Source organism: Nuphar pumila, chromosome 4 (assembly GCF_984573655.1).
Source record: "Nuphar pumila chromosome 4, dmNupPumi1.hap1.1, whole genome shotgun sequence".
NCBI classification, from domain to species: Eukaryota; Viridiplantae; Streptophyta; class Magnoliopsida; order Nymphaeales; family Nymphaeaceae; genus Nuphar; species Nuphar pumila.
Window position 1 is genome coordinate 103,301,003 of NC_143252.1, and position 17,009 is coordinate 103,318,011.

At 38.7% G+C, this 17,009-nt stretch overlaps 1 protein-coding gene and 1 long non-coding RNA gene across 2 annotated transcripts in view; both read right to left on the reverse strand.

Moving 5' to 3' along the window:
* Positions 1-645: 645 nt before the first annotated feature.
* LOC149840388 (protein MEI2-like 5) lies at positions 646-2,694 on the reverse strand. The gene is made up of 5 exons (XM_090005060.1): positions 2,582-2,694; positions 1,894-2,333; positions 1,636-1,794; positions 900-1,016; positions 646-807 (listed from the first exon to the last, which is right to left on the reverse strand). Exons 1-5 carry the CDS (start codon positions 2,628-2,630, stop codon positions 646-648), a joined length of 927 nt encoding a protein of 308 aa, XP_089861186.1. The 5' UTR covers positions 2,631-2,694.
* Positions 2,695-14,041: 11,347 nt separating this feature from the next.
* Positions 14,042-17,009, reverse strand: part of LOC149840389 (uncharacterized) — a 201,890-nt gene continuing 198,922 nt past the window's right edge. Inside the window, exon 4 of the long non-coding RNA XR_016431552.1 lies at positions 14,042-14,236. This is a non-coding gene — a long non-coding RNA (uncharacterized LOC149840389). The remainder of the gene's footprint in view (positions 14,237-17,009) is intronic.

The following is a 17,009-nucleotide window of genomic DNA, read 5'->3' on the forward strand; positions in this document are numbered from 1 at the left end:
GTCAATTTTGGATTCCACTGCATCAACAAAGTATGAGAGAAAGAATGAAGAAGAATGTCACAATTTCATCTTTCATGAATCGTATGGCTCTGATACTATGTAATGAAGTATGCAAAAATGTAAAACAAGAATGCTAATGCATTCACAATGTCCAACAATGGACAAACACTAAGGCACAAGAGAAAGATAAGAGAAGTCCACTATGGGACAATACAAAATGCTTTTCAAAAGGCTACACACATAAGTTAAAAATATGTAATATTTATTGTAGATGAGCTCAAAAGCTTAAGAAATACAAGGGGAGAAGCCCCATATTTATACACAAAAGAGGAGTAAGTGAGAAGCCATTGGGGGTTCCCACATGGAGTCGTTGAGAGCCCCCAACGATCATATTTATGATCGTTGGGGGTCTCAACGACTCTATGGTGGGATGACAAAAAGAAAAATAGAAAAAAATAAAAAGAAAGAAATACAAAAATGTAAACTAATTAAATAATTGTTTATAGAATAATTATGTAAAAAAACCAAAATATCTCTATCAAGTGTTTTGGACAAATATATATATATATATATATATATATATATATATATATATATATATATATATATATATATATATACACACACATTTTAACAGAGTTTGCATCAACAATACCACCGTCTTGCACCCCCAGGGCGGCTTGGTTCCAGCTTTATCCGCTTCCCTGCAATATCACTCCTGTTTATTGCTCTAAGAGCTGCTTCAGCTGCTCTCACATCATAAAATTCAATAAACTTGTGATGACGCTTGTGAGGTGTTTCACGAATCTAAAATCAACATCAGAAAGGAACATATAGATATATATGAGTTTGCAGATTTGGTTTATAAACAATGTCCAAGTAGAGGAGTGGGCACAAACCTTTTTAATTTCTCCATAAACACCGAAAATCTGGCGAAGATCATCATTTGAAACAGAAGAATCAAGGTTGAAAACCACGAGTGTACCGTGATTTATATCTTTCTCTGAAGGATTGTCCTGCTAATAATAATAACACACAGGTCTTCATACACCAGAACAAGATAAATGCAAATGGCAATGTAATAAAAGAAAAGTAAACAGGTGTGTGTGTGTGTGTCCAATCTTGCAACAAAATTCCATAAAGAAAACAAAGAACATGTAAACCATGAAGAGGCTCAAAACAGTTGTGTCACAACCTGAGATCTTTCCATGATCCAGGATCAATGAACGCGTATTGAGTGAGGTTGGTGAAAAATGAATTGGAAGGAGAGCTACTCGAGATGCATGGAATCAAATACAGAATAATGAAATGAAAAGGTCCAATCCATATCCACAGCCAATTTTGGAATTACCAAAGTTTCCAGCAGAGGAGGCAAGAAAAATGGCAATCATGCACAATGCCACAACATGCGACCAGGCATTGTGTTCTACAATCAAAACCACCAAGTATCTAGAACAAGGTGAAAAAGGGGGAAAAAGAAACTTGGATAAAAAGAATGAAAAGTTTCAGTGATGTTGCTCAAAGAGATGGACTTATAGAAAATCAAAACAGTACATGTAAAAGCACAAGATTTGCATGGTATATGAATGGAACTAATACCACCATGAAAGAGGACCTAATTTCACAGAAGTATACCCTTGAAATCGAAAAGTGTATGTCAAGCTTCCGACGCCTCAATGGCTTGTGCTGAAGTGCTCTCATAGCATTACGGGCAGATCTTATATCATAATAAGAAATCATAACAAAACCCCGATGTATGCATGCAGTATAAAGTGCACGAATATCCCCATATTGCTGAGAAAAAATACAACATGATAATAAGGAAAATCAATCCCCGACAAGAAACAGGAGCAAAGCTACATGTAAATCAATGTGGAAGAAAAGCACAAATACCTCAAATAAAGCCCGTAACTCAGTATCCTCTACATTACTGTTAATGTTCAACACAAATAATGTTCTAGAAGGATGCTCACCATAGGGATGCTCTCCAGCAAAGGATCCATTTGATCCTACCTGCTGGCTGTTTGAAATAACACCAACAAGATCAGGACCCTTATTGCTTCCATAGCAGCTCAGACTGTCATCAGCTTCTAATTCCATCTCACCCACACTGCTAAACAGATCAAAATCTTCCATGTCATCACCATTCTTGGTTTGAGAAATACAATCAGTCTCATCAATAACTCCAGAAAATAAATCATCATCAGGGAGGAGATTTCCAATAGTTTGTAACTCCATCTCTTCAAGGGACTCAAAAGGTTCATCTTCCCCAAAATGGGAGGTAGCATTATCTATAGAATGACCAAATACATCATCGCGTGATGACATTCTCACTGCACACTCAAAAGAAAGTAGATTAGAAGAAAAACATAATGGACAAACTGTTGGAGATTATGAACTCTGAAATGGGTAATGGCAAGAGAGTCTACTGGAGTAGGGAACACCTAATGTTAGACAGAACAAAAGAATTAGAAGCACAGGATATCCAAGAAAAGGAAACATCACCTAGTGCCAAACAATTTTGAATTTTTGACATTTTAAATTAAGAACATATCAAACTGATGCACAAAATATTACTCACATATCTTTTCAAATACTTGAGAAAGAGCTGGAAAAGATCCCATTCTCATAGTGAGGTTTGCTCATATCAACCTTCTTACCTTCCATAAACAAAGGAGATGAAGGCTTTATGCAGAAGTTTGTTTGAGGGAGTAGGTGATCCATTGTTCTCCAAGAAGCAGTTGACAACATAGATGTGTTGGGCGATGCCCTCTAAAAACAACAAGACAGGGAGCGTACCTGGATTCACCATTGTCCGTGTAGGTAGTTCGGCGTTCTCCTCAGCAGGACCCTGTTTTGCTAAGCCTGAATGCAGAACTGAATTTGGGCAGAGGATATGTTACGAACTCTCATCAACTTCGTAACCCCTAAGCCCTTTATATAATGGAGGAATTGGGCAGTTACGTGAATGTGGTCTCTCCACATTCACGTAACTCCCACCCACTATCTCCATTAATCAGCCACTTACGTGACCCACTAAGAGGGTGTCAAACTGGGTCAGACTGTGGGTTGGACCCGTAACCCCAAATGTCCAACATTCTCCCACTTGACCCATTGACACCAAAAGTGCACTAAATCGAGGTGTATACCGTTATCTCGATTTAATTCTTCATGTGGGTTCACATGCCACCCTTTATCACAAGAATGAATCGTATGAGTCAAGGATATGGACACCCCTTTATGAAATGTCATATTTCCTTGTACTACACTACAATTCACCTTCAGTGCTTAGGCATGTAAAGAAATTACCTATATGAATAGGTTGGTCTCTCACCTATTCTATTGGTCCTTTAATATTGTTATTCTGCTATTCTCTCTAACCCATATGAGAGATTCTTTATGCAAAATCAATAATAACTCAAAACCTTAGAGAATCAAAACATAAACACAAATGTGATTACTTAATGTATTGTCATACATCAGAAGGAATAAAAAAGACCCATCCCCTTTACATGTTGGGAATACAATCCCGGTGCTAGCCCTTTAGTAAGGGGATCCGCAGTCATTTCTTTCGTCCCAATTGTATCAATACATACTAGATGATTCTCAGTCCTTTATTTAACAACAAAATATTTTAACTCCATGTGTCGACACGATGTTGAGCTCTTGTTGTTATTTGAAAAGGACACGGCTGCTTCATTATCACAAAAGATCTTTAGTGGTCTCTCAATAGAGTCCATTATACCAAGACCCCATAATGAAGTTTCTTATCCAAATGGCCTGTGACGAAGTCTCGTATAGAGCAATAAATTTCACCTCCATGGTATGAGCAACAGTGGTAGACTGTTTTCCGCTTCTCCATGAGACAACACCACCCGCTAGAAGGAAAATGTATCCAGTAGTGGATTTTCTACTGTCAATACACCCTCCTAAGTCCGCATCAGAGTATCCAACGACCTCTAGGTGGTCAACTTTCCTGTAGGTCAACATATAGTCTTTCGTTCCTTATAAATAGCACATGACCTTCTTCGCTGCCTTCCAGTGCATAATGTCTGGATTTGACTGATATCTACCAAGCATTCCCACAACAAATGCTATATCAGGTCGAGTGCAGGTCTGCGCATACTGTAAACTTCCAACTGCTGAAGCATATGGGACAACATCCATCTGAGCCTTCGCAATATCATCCTGAGGACAGTCTTTCAAGCTCAATTTATCCCCTTTCACTATAGATGTCGAACTAGAAGAACAATTCTCCATCTCATATCTTTTAAGAACCTTAAGGATATAGGATTTCTGAGATAGGCCAAGGACACCCTTAGTTCTGTTACGACGGATCTCGATTCCAAGGACATAAGTGGCCTCACCCATGTCTTTCATATCAAAATGAGAGGAAAGAAAGTCTTTTGTTTCATGTAAAAGACTCAAATCATCAGTTGCAAGAAGAATATCGTCAACATATAAAACCAAAATTATGAACTTACTCCCACTAGTCTTAATGTAAATACACTGATCAACAATGTTTTCAGTGAATCCAAAGTTCATTATTACCTGATTGAACTTCTTATACCACTGGCGGGAGGCCTGTTTAAGTCCATAAATTGACTTATTCAATTTGCAAACTAAGTTATTTGAGTCATCTATACTGAAACCAGGAGGTTGTTGCATGTATACCTCCTCATCCAGATCCCCATTCAGGAAGGCGGTTTTCACATCCATCTGATGCAACTCTAAATCAAAATGAGCTACGAGGGCCATGATTATTCTTAATGATTCTTTAGTTGAGACAGGAGAAAAAGTCTCATTATAATCAATGTCCTCTATCTGTGTGAAACCTTTTGCAACAAGCCTAGCCTTGTACCTCTCCACATGACCTTTAGAGTCTGTTTTGGTTTTGTAAACCCATTTACAACCAACAGGTCTAACTCCATCAGGTCGAGGTACAAGATCCCACACTTGGTTCTTTGCCATAGAGTCAAGCTCTTCTTTCATGGCATTGATCCAATGTGTTGATCTTTCACTTTCAATGACTTCTGCAAATGTGAATGGATCTTCATCAATGTCTATGAAATCATTTGACTCTTGTAAATACACCACATAGTCCGGATGGATAGCATATTTCCTAATTCTGGTGGACCTCCATACAGGTGCTACAGGTGGTTCAAAATGAGCCTCTGTATCCTGTTGTTGTTGTATATCCTCATCAACAACCGGATCTAGTTGGGATTGATGTTCATTGACTAGACTTTCTCTTACTTTACTCGAAGGAACAATGATAGAGAAAATCGGGTCATTATCCTCAGCAGGTGTAGAACCTGAATCCTGCATTTCCTCAAAATCAATATTTTGAGATGCATCTATCCCAACATAATCATTTTCAAGAAATCTTGCTTTATCTGTTTCCACTATCTGTGGTGTATGAGATGAACAATAAAACCTAAAAGCTTTCGATCTTTCTGGATAACCAATGAAGAAACCACTAGTTGTCCTAGGATCAAAAGCTTTTATATGTGGGTTATACAATTTAGCTTCTGCTGGACATCCCCATATGTGCATATATGACAAAGAAGGTTTTCTACCTGTCCATAACTCGTAAGGAGTCTTTTGAACAACCTTTGTAGGAACCTTATTCAAAATATGCACTGCAGTCCTAAGAGCTTCACCCCACAAGGTCAAAGGAAGGTTTGAGTGATTCAACATCGCTCGAACCATTTCTTTAAGCGTACAGTTTCTTCTCTCAGCTACATCATTCTGATAAGCACTACCAGGCATGATATACTGAGGTACAATGCCTTCCTCTTTTAGAAACTGCGCTAATGGACCTTCCTTTTGTCCCATCTCAGTGAAACGACCATAATATTCGCCACCTCTATCTGACCTGACAACCTTAATAACTTCACCGGTTTGTTTCTCTACTTCTTTCTTGAAGTCCTTAAAAACTTGAAAGACTTCAGATTTTTCAGATAATAAGTAGAGATACATATATCGTGAGTAATCGTCTATAAAGGTGACAAAATACTTTTCACCCGTATAACACGGTGAAAAACGGCCGCAGACATCCGTATGCACTATTTCTAACTTTTCATTGCTGCGTTTGGCATCTTTCTTGTATGTGTTAGACTGCTTAGCCTTTATGCAGTCAACACATGGCTCTATATTCGTAAAATCAAGGGATCCAAGGATTCCCTCTTTCACGAGTCTTTGGACTCTCTCTTTCGAGATATGTCCTAATCTTTGATGCCAAAGCAAATAGGATTGATCATCCTTTAGACCACGTTTATTGCCAATCATTGTGTTCTCAATGGAGTGAGATTCCTGAATTTGGAGTTTGGTTCTTAATCGATACAAACCATCACACATATATGCAGAACCTATATTCATTGATTTTTTTATAATAATAAGTTCAGATTTTTCAAATTTAAACACAAAATCAAACTTATCAAGTTTTGAAATTGAAATTAGGCTTCGACTATAAGATGAAACATAAAATGTATTGACCAAATCCAACATGAATCCCGACTCCAACACAATTCTGCAGGTCCCAACGCTCTTGACATGTGAACGCGTCTTATTTTCTGAGAAGATGCTTCTTTCATGCTCTGTTGGTTCCCTTTTGTTCAGAAATGCCTGCAAAGAGTTGGCAATGTACATCGTGGCACCATAATCAATCCACCAACTATGCAATGGAACATGAATTAGATTGCACTCATGAGAAACAAATGACTTATTACCTTTATTTTCGAGCCATTTCTTGAACTTCAAACAGTCCACCTTCTTATGCCCTTTCTTTTTGCAAAAGAAACACTTTATAGAAGGACCACCTAACTGGGATTTGGCTTTCGCCTGAGAGTTTGAACTCTCCCCAATGGCTCTCTTCTGATTCTTCTTTTTGAAGGAGTTTTTCTTTGGCCTCGACCTCTGTGTATCCTTATGAGAGGCCATATGTGCACTTGGTACCCTTTCACCCTTCAATCTCTCCTCTTCCTCAACACACTTACTCAAGAGGTCATTAAAAGACCACTCATCATTATGTGTGTTGTAGGAGATTTTAAAGGGTCCATACTCAGTAGGTAACAAGGTTAAGATCAGATGGACTAAAAACGAGTCAGAGATGGCGAACTTCATGTCATTCAGTTGAGTCGCAATATTCCTCATTCCCAAAATGTGCTGTCGGATGTGACTGTCACCAGCATATTTCATAGACACTAATTTGGATATGAGGGTACTGGCCCTTGCCTTATTAGAAGTGATGAATTGAGCCTCAATGGCTCCCAAAAATTTCTTCACAGTCCTACAGTGAGGAATTGCACATCAAATGTTCTTAGCCACCCGAGATTGTAAAAGCAACAGGCTAAGTCTGTTCGAGCGCTCCCACTTCTCAGAGGCAACCTTCTGATCGACTGTGCTCTGCTCATTAAGAGCAGGAGGTTCGTCAATTCTAAGAAACAGATCTAAATCCATATAGCCCAAAGTGAATAACACCATTTCTTTCCAATCAGAAAAATTCGATCCGTCTAAGATAGAGATACTACTAGAACCGTCGATATGGAAGGAACCTGATAAATCAAAGGAACGAAAAATGGAAAGATGTTACTATTATTGCTCAAACGAGACTCGTGTTGAAAAGGTAAAAGTGAGACCCTTTATTTTCACCTTTTCTGAGACAAGCATAGTTGAGCCATTATCGTTTCACTTTGGTGAAAACGATAATACTCATAATTGCTCCGTCTCTTCAATTCCCAAGGAATTGACTACAGTTGGTGAAACTAGTAGATCATGAATCCAGAGGCAATTCAGCACTTTACCTTTGGGTACGAACATGCTTCATGGGCTGGAATGCACATCTACTATCACACCCTGTGTAAATTTTGGAACACAACGACCTACCTTTGGGTAGAATCGATGTTTCATAAATTCACACACAATCATAATTACGAATCTTAATACGGTTCAAAGAATCCTTAATTAACACGACTCAGATCACTTTGGTGATTACATGAATCGGTTAATCAAAATCTTTTACCGAAAAACCTATTTGTATTATGGAGCACACCCATGCACACATTTTAATGCATGTATATTCATGACATAATATCAGTTCATACTACAACAAAAAATGCATAAACTAATTGTCATAAATTTAGTCATAATTCATGCTTAAAATCATCATGCATAACTTAACCAACGCTAAATACATGAATTAACATGCATAAGTCATGCATTATTCAAAATAAATACTTTATAAAGCATGAAAAATAACAAAAGCATGCTCATATGGGTAAAACTCAGGGTCCACATGTAGGAACCAGTCTAAAAACACTCTAAACCGGTCTGAAACTGCCCCGAACCGGTTATCTAAGGGTCCGAACCGGTTCTGAACCTTATAAACCGATACTTAATATGAACAAAAAGTTCATAAAACCCTATAACCGTATGCCAAAATCCCTGTAATTCTTTAGATTTATGAAAACAGGGTCTCAGCATCTCGGAACCGGTGAGAAACTGGAAAGAATCGGTCAAAATGGCTCCGAACCGGTTCCGGAAGGAGGCGGATCAGGTTCATGATCCGATTTAGTCTCAATAGTGTTAAGATCCTGTTTTTATGGATCCAACCCAGTTTAAATGGGATCCGGGTCTGACCCGACCCATACTTAATACGGGTCGGACCCGGACCGAACCATACGCGGGTCAGACCCGGTCCATAATAGACCCGGGTCAGACCCGGTCCATAACAGAACCGAGTTAGACCCGACCATAAAAGGACCCGGGTTCCACCCGATCCAAACCGGATCCCGGGTACGACCCGGTCCAAACCGGATACCGGGTTCGACCCGGTCCGAACCGGATACCAGGTTCGACCCGGTCCGAAACGGACTCTGGTTCGACCCGGCTCTTAATGGGTCCGGATCGGATCCATTTCAAATCAGACCCGGGTTAGACCCGGTCCAAAATGGACCGGGTCAAACCCGATCCAATAGAAAAACCCGATCCTGTCCGGATCAGACCTGGTACCTTTATGGGTCTGGGTCAGATCCAAAAATAAAAGAGCAGACCCGATCCACCCAAAAGGGTTTGGATCGGGTCTGTCCTCGGATCTCCTCGCCGGTCCCATTTTAAAACCTAAACAGAAACCCGATGGTTTCTGTTTCAATTTTAGGGAAACCGAAAAGGGGGTTTTCAGTTTCCGCTCTTTTCGGTTCCACGGTGACCCACGTCGCCGTCACGGTGACCGGCACCGGTTGCCGGTGACCTGCGTCACCCCACGGTGACGTCGGTCCGGCGACAACCCCCCTCCCCGTCAGACGACGTCGCCCCACGGCGACGATGGTGATTGGGCCGTCCGATGGCTGAAGGGCATGGCAGTGCCTGCCAGTCCGGCGGCAGCCCCGACGACATTAGCAAGGATGCCGTCGGCCAATGGCTGCCCTTGCCAGTAAAACGCCCCACGGCGAAAACCCCGGCGAAAACCCACCCCCTCCCCGGCGACAGGTGAGGGTTTAAATATATATATATATATTTTTATTGTCATCGCCGATTTTGCAGGTTCCTCCGGCGATGGGGTGGGTGATCCGTGGCACCGGCAAGACCGCCGCTGTCACCTACAGCTTTCCGGCAAAAGGCCCAGACGCCGGCCATCCGACGTTTAACTCCGGCAAATGCCGTCCACCCTGCAACCCGACGGTGCAGGGGATATCAGGTGACGACTCCGGCGATAATCCCGGCAACGACAAAACCGGCCACAGGTATAAAAACATACATTTTTTTTATGAGTTTTGCCTGAAACCGTGAAACCGAAAATGTAATGTCGCCCTTTTCGGTGACATTTGCCGGTGAAGACAGACTGTCGTCCCATGGCGACAGTCTGCAGCTAATCGGTGGTTGTCGCCCCACGGCGACTCCACCGACGCCAAAAATGCCTAAACGGCTTACACGGCCACGCACAGCTGAAATGCATGGTCGTGGGCCCATAACCCAATGTTGGGCGATGCCCTGTAAAAACAAGACAGGGAGCATACCTGGATTCGCCATTGTCCGTGTAGATAGTTCAGCGTTCTCCTCAGCCGGTCGACGCCCACAATGAGCCCAGACCTAATGTCGACGGTGAGTAGGACCCTGTTCTGCTAAGCCTGAATGCAGAACTGAATTTGGGCAAGGGATATGTTACGAACTCTCATCAACTTCGTAACCCCTAAGCCCTTTATATAATGGAGGAATTGGGCAGTTACGTGGATGTGGTCTCTCCACATTCACATAACTCCCACCCACTATCTCCATTAATCAGCCAGTTAGGTGACCCACTAAGAGGGTGTCAAACCGGGTCAGATTGTGGGTTGGACCCGTAACCCAAAATGTCCAACAAGATGTTCTTTGAGATCCAATACGATTCTTTTCAAGGATAGGATTGACTTTCTGTTTTTTGATAGGATAAGGTTGCAGGCTTCCTGAAGGATCTAAAGAACGTACTCCAATCAGTCCAAAGCTCTCAAGAGGCGAGGTTAGTGATATACCATCGAGTCCTACAACCAAATGAATAAAGAATTTCACGTTAGATACTCTAGCAACAGAAAAATACAAGCATCTAAACAGATAAATATGAAGTCATTCCCATAAAAAGTGGTTGTCTAACAAACTCCTGAATAAGAACCCAAGACGAACCAAAAACAACTGCATGAATTTAATGATCACAAAACATAATGGCTGACTTAGATAGCATTAAGAAAGGTCTTTCGACTCTTTCCAAATAAAAATCGACAAACACCTAATGTGACATCACCAGCCCTGCTGTTTAAACAAATGACAGAATAACCATTAACTGGGGATGTAGCAATAGATAAGAATGAGTGGGGAAAGATGACTAGCAAAATTATTTTACATGAAGATGGAAAAAGGCCTGCTCATGATGATGATGACGATGCCCAATACAGATTGTCCAAACAAAATAGGGACCAACTAAAGATTGTCAATATCAATAGGTGATGCAATATAAAAAAAAAAAGTGTGGCAGTTATGTCTAGAGAAAATTGTGAGCTAGTATAATTTGAACGAAACAAGGTACTATGAAACTATCAAGTCATGTCTGGTGGCAGGGACAGCATTTTTAAGTACGGGACAAAAAAGCCTACCCATGGCAGATGTAAACTAGGCATAGTTATATATATATATATATATAAGAGAGAGAGAGAGAGAGAGAGAGATATTTAAGCATGGAGTTGGAAATCAAGGTGGGTTAGTGTTGGAATGTAAAGAGAAGTTTTTTTTTTTTTTTACTTTTTCCTTTTTGTGCACATATAGACAATAGTTTCACATGCATATCATATGTGAAAATTCTGTGGGGTGAAGGTGCTTACCCTAAATCTACTATAAAAGTATAATCCGAAAAGATACTGGGAAGAGAAGAGAGCAGATTAGGCTTTTATCATTCACGGCAAACTGTAAAAATCACTAATACTTGGGAAAATGTTGGGTTTTTTTCTCTTACCTTTTCTGATGGGGTGCGGTGGAGGGCTCCAACATATTTGAGTCATTTATTTTCTTCATTATTATCTGCAATGTATCATAGTGCCAGCTAATACAAACTTTGTTCGTGCTCTCCTAGATAATACAAGCATCCCAATTCACACCCATTTGATTGGAGAGAACCGTGTGTAAGCATTGTGGCTTAATGGTAACTAAATTATTATTATAAATGATCAAATATGAATAATAATCAACAAATGAATGTAACATAATTTAAAAAATGAGAGGGGGAGAGAAACTTAGAGTGTGATGCTACCCTGTGATTGTAAATCACAAGCACACCACTTTCTCAAGTTTACTAAAACATAAAAGCTGCAGCTTCCATTGTGATTCTCGCTTGAGAATGCTCAATCTCTTGAAATTGGCGATGCCAACAATCATAACTTTTGCTTTCTTAAATGCTATTGTTTATCCACCAACAGGGGCTTTGCTTGTCTGGTAGGAGCAGCTAGTGCACGTCACCTTGTGTTGGGATGTTGCAAGTTCGAATCCCAATAGTATCATTGTATAACTTGTGATTCTCTTTGTGAGTTGTTAGTGTATCTCTATCAAGAGAGTGCTTTTAGCGCATAAGGGGTTGTTTGATCCCCTGACCCCACGGGATTTCGGATGAAAATCATGCTTGAAACGTGAGGATATAATAAACCTTGGATGCGGCGCGTCCTTATTTTACTGTAATTTTTGCTTCACCACCACCACCCCAGTTACAGATAGAATGGGGATCGACATGGGGGACATTATAAAAAAAAATCGAAATCTGAATTTGATCCGATATGGTAGGATTGAATCCAGATTCGAAACATATGTGGTAATGCTGAATCTAGTAAAAACCAATAGAAACTAATCTCTTTACATGTAAAAAGAAAATCGGAATGGATTTTAATTCAATTTTGGATTAGATCCAAATTAAAATATTGTTCTGAATCTAAAAGAAATCTGGTTTAGCAAATCTGAACCTGATTTAAACCCACATTCAAATTTTACTTAAAGGACAAAGTATGAGAAAAACATGTCAAATTCTGATCGAATATTTGGTTATATCCGGTCCATTTGCAGCCCCATAAGCCGGGATATGGCATTATGTTCTATAATGCAAAATTTGAATGGAAAAGTTGCTGCATTCAATACCCTTTAGTGAGACCAATTTACCACATGAATATTTACATCGCTCAGATTTTCTTTCATCCCCCATCTTGACCATTCTGAATTACTTCAAAAAAAAACAAAAAAAAATACCTCATCACCTTATCACCACTGTTGGGTTGGAGGTAGGGATGTTCATGCACCACGTGTGAACCCATCGCATCATCTTGGAAAAAATCAACCATGAAGACCAGCAGTTCAGATGATTGTGGGGCCACACTTTACATACGGACATGGCCCACATTAAAAAGGTGAAGATTCTTAGCCCACAGATTTCTTACATCCACCACCTGTGTCCCAAGCATGATTTCATTCCTCAATATATAGCAAAGCTGAGTTTAAGCAGACCCCTACCACTACCACTACCACTACCACTACCAGTTCATTAATTAGAATTAAGTAGGAACAATTACATGACATGGTTAAAATGCTTAGCAACCAATGGGGGCTACGCTTGTCCGGTAGGAGCAGCTAGTGCATTTCATCTTGTGTTGGGATTTTGCGAGTTCAAAACCCAAAGGTATTGTTGTATAACTGGTAGAGATCTGCCTAACCCGCAGCTAGACTATAAAAAAAAACTTAATAAGCTTTGCATGGTCACTAAGTTGGTTATGTTCAAAGCGGCGAAGAAGCCTTGTCGAGGGTCACTTAATGAATCACATGGAAGGTAAACTCTGAGTGAGGTCATCGACACTCAAGCTCCTGTAAAACCCACCAGATAAAGGCACCCGCACATCTAGTGAAAAGACCCAAGCATTATGAATTACTAGTTAAAAGCCCTCCCACATTCAATGGGAAGACCTCGACATTATTAATTTAACTACAAGAAATCTGTGGATTAGCGACGGTCGTAATCCATCGCTGAACAGTTTAGCGATGGATAACTTTTATCATAATTTTCTAGTCACTAATTAGCGACAGAACATATATGTCGCTACTTTCGTCATTAATTTGCAACGGATTAGCGAATGCCATGATTTGTCGCAAGGCCGTCGTTAATCCGCATAGATTTGGTTTTGCAACAGATACACATCCGACGCTAATTTCGTCGCTATTGTAGCGACAGAATTACGATGGATTAGAATTCGTTGCAAACCATCGACCGATTCAGTTTTACGATGGATAAATATTCATCCCCAATCCATTGCTAAATTGGAGGCCGATACTAATTAGCGACGGATAATATCCATCGCAAAAAATTTAAAAAATTAAAAAAATTAAAAAAAATGTTTGAAATATAAATATCGGGAAAATTTTTCTTGTTATACAATTTATATATCCTATGTATAAAAAATAAAGTACACATAAAAAATACATATACAAAGCAGGTGAAACAAATTTAACACAAGATACAAGGTGAAAAAATTTATCGATTCACTATAATCCTCGCCAAGTTCTAATTATTTATAAGTGAACATATACAAAGAGTTTCGTTAGAAACAACAAGAAGGTGCAACAAATTCAACACATGAATCTAATCATCTTCAAGATTCTAAGCATTATCCTCTTCATTGTCTCAATTTGTCCCTTCATTCATGCCTCCATCAGCTCCTCTACGATGATTATCTCCATCATCCTATAAGAGAACCGAAAGGTTAGTATTGATAAACAAAATATAATAAAATAAATTATATGCAATGCACCTAATCTAAGACAATCAAAGTAACATGAATGAATTACACATAGACTAGCTAGCAATAAAGTGAAGGACAGTAACAAAATTCAGATATGTGTTTTAAGGCTGACAATTTTTTTTTATAGTGATTCAATCATGCAAATATGTGTTCTAAGGTTGTCAAAAACATGTTATAGTGATTCAAGCATGCATATATGGTTTATAAGGTTGTCAAATAAATGTATTCTGTATCACAATCATGCATATATGTGTTATAAAGCAGTAAAAAAAATCAGAGTGATTCAATCATGCAAATATGTATTCTAAGGTTGTCAAAAAACTTTCATAGTGATTCAATCATGCATATATGTGTTATAATGCAGTCAAACAATTTCATACTGATGAAATCATGCTTATATATGCATTCTAAGGTTGTAAAAAAGCTTTCATAGTGATGAAATCATGCTTATATATATGTTCTAATGTTGACAAAAAACTTTCATAGTGATTCAATCATGCATATATGTGTTATAAGGCAGTCAAAAAACTTTCATAGTGATGAAATCATGCTTATATGTGTTCTAATGTTGTCAAAAAACTTTCATAGTGATTCAATCATGCATATATGTGTTATAAGACAGTTAAAAAACTTTCATAGTGATGAAATCATGCTTATATGTATTCTAATGTTGTCAAAAAACTCTCATAGTGATTAAATCATGCACATATGTGTTCTAAGGTTGTCAAAAAACTTTCATAGTGATTCAATCATGCATATATGTGTCATAAGGCAGTAAAAAAACTTTTATAGTAATAAAATCATGCTTATATATGTTTTAAGGTTGTCAAAAAACTTTCATAGTGAATAAATCATGCATATATGTGCTATAAGGCAGTCAAAAAACTTTCATAGTGATGAAATCATGCTTATATGTGTTTTAAGGTTGTCAAAAAACTCTCATATTGATTCAATCATGCATATATGTGTTATAAGGCAGTCAAAAAATTTCATAGTGATGAAATCATGAATATATATGCTCTAAGGTTGTCAAAAAACTTTCATAATGATGAATTGATGCATATATGTGTTTTAAGGTTGTCAAAAAACTTTCATAGTGATTCAAGCATGCATATATGTGTTCTAAGGCAGTAAAAAAAAATCATAATGATGAAATCATGATAATATGAGTTCTAAGGTTGTAAAAAAACTTTCAGAGTGATTCAATCATGCATATATGTGTTATAAGGCAGTCCAAAAACTTTTATAATGATGAAATCATGCTCATATGTGATGAAATCATGCATATACTAGCTTGAAATCTAATAACATGAAACAAATGACATGAAAATTTCATACCTAACGGGCACCTACAGACAAAGTTCCTTTGCCCCCAAAAAAGTTGCACAACTCATTACGGACGTCGAAAATGACTTCATGTAATAGTCATGCACTGTGTCCTTAACAAGCTGACGGACACCATCCCAAGAATTAGCAGGGTCAATTGGACGTTGGGAGTTGATGCTGACGGGAGAACTCTGAGAGCCCTGACTGGAGGAGGCAACGACTGGTATAGTGTTCATATTGATCTCAAACCCGAACACACAACCCTTTTTTGGTTCACCGGTTGCAGTCACCCATGCTGTAGGATCAAAAGGTGGATGCTGAGTGGAGTCATCGCCATATCGCTCTACCATCTGTTGCTCGTATGACTCCTACAAAGTAATAATTACAATATAGATTAATAATTAAGAATTACAATATTCATGGTAACTTTTCTATTATAATGTTTATTAATATAATAAATACATATCATTGTCGCTCTCGCCTTCTCTGATATGAACTCTCACATGGTCTTACGTTTATGTGTTTCAACAAACAAAACCTTGTAAGGCACAATACATTTTTTTCTACTTTCTGCGAGGTTAAATGATAAAAAAATCAATTAAAAAGTATGCAACAATACTTATAAATTTGATAATATATATATTGATGAGTTACCATTTTCTTAAGGTGGCTCCCAAAGGTCCTAGATCCACCTATGTGTAGATGGACATCGAGCATCTTTGATTGGTTTTGTTCGGCCTTTGCTAAGCGGTTTCAAAATTCATGTCCTACCCACTTGTCGGACATGACATCCCAATAATCTGACCTGATAGTAGTTGGGTCATGACCCTTCCACTACAATGGATCATCTATCCCACCAGATGCTTTTATTGTTGCAGTCTTCATATTGTGCAGCATGTCTGCAAATCGACTGACAACCACCTTCTACCACACCCGCCTCGCGTCTTGCTCCTTATTTGCAGACGCGAAGTGATTTGAAACCTATAAATAATTTTAGAAAGTTAGTACACATGACTATAACAAAAAATTAAATATGAAACAAATTAGCTATGATAAACGATTGTATACCATGAATGATGACCACAATCTATCCAACACATCCTTTGGGTACTCTTTTCATTGAGCAACCGGTCCTGAAAGATGTTGAACTAGTGACTGTCTAATTTCTCGTGTTACTTCTTGTAGCTCAAACCTCACGCTTTACATGAATTGGTACACATTAACAATCGATTATCGATATACACTATTTATAAGATAAGTATTGGATAGGTGAAAATAAAATACTTACGATCGACTATCGATATACACTGTTTGAATCAGTCATCGTGTGTCAGACTGAGAAGACCCTGTATTCGGCGTTGTCTCATGACATGTATGAATAGCTGGTGT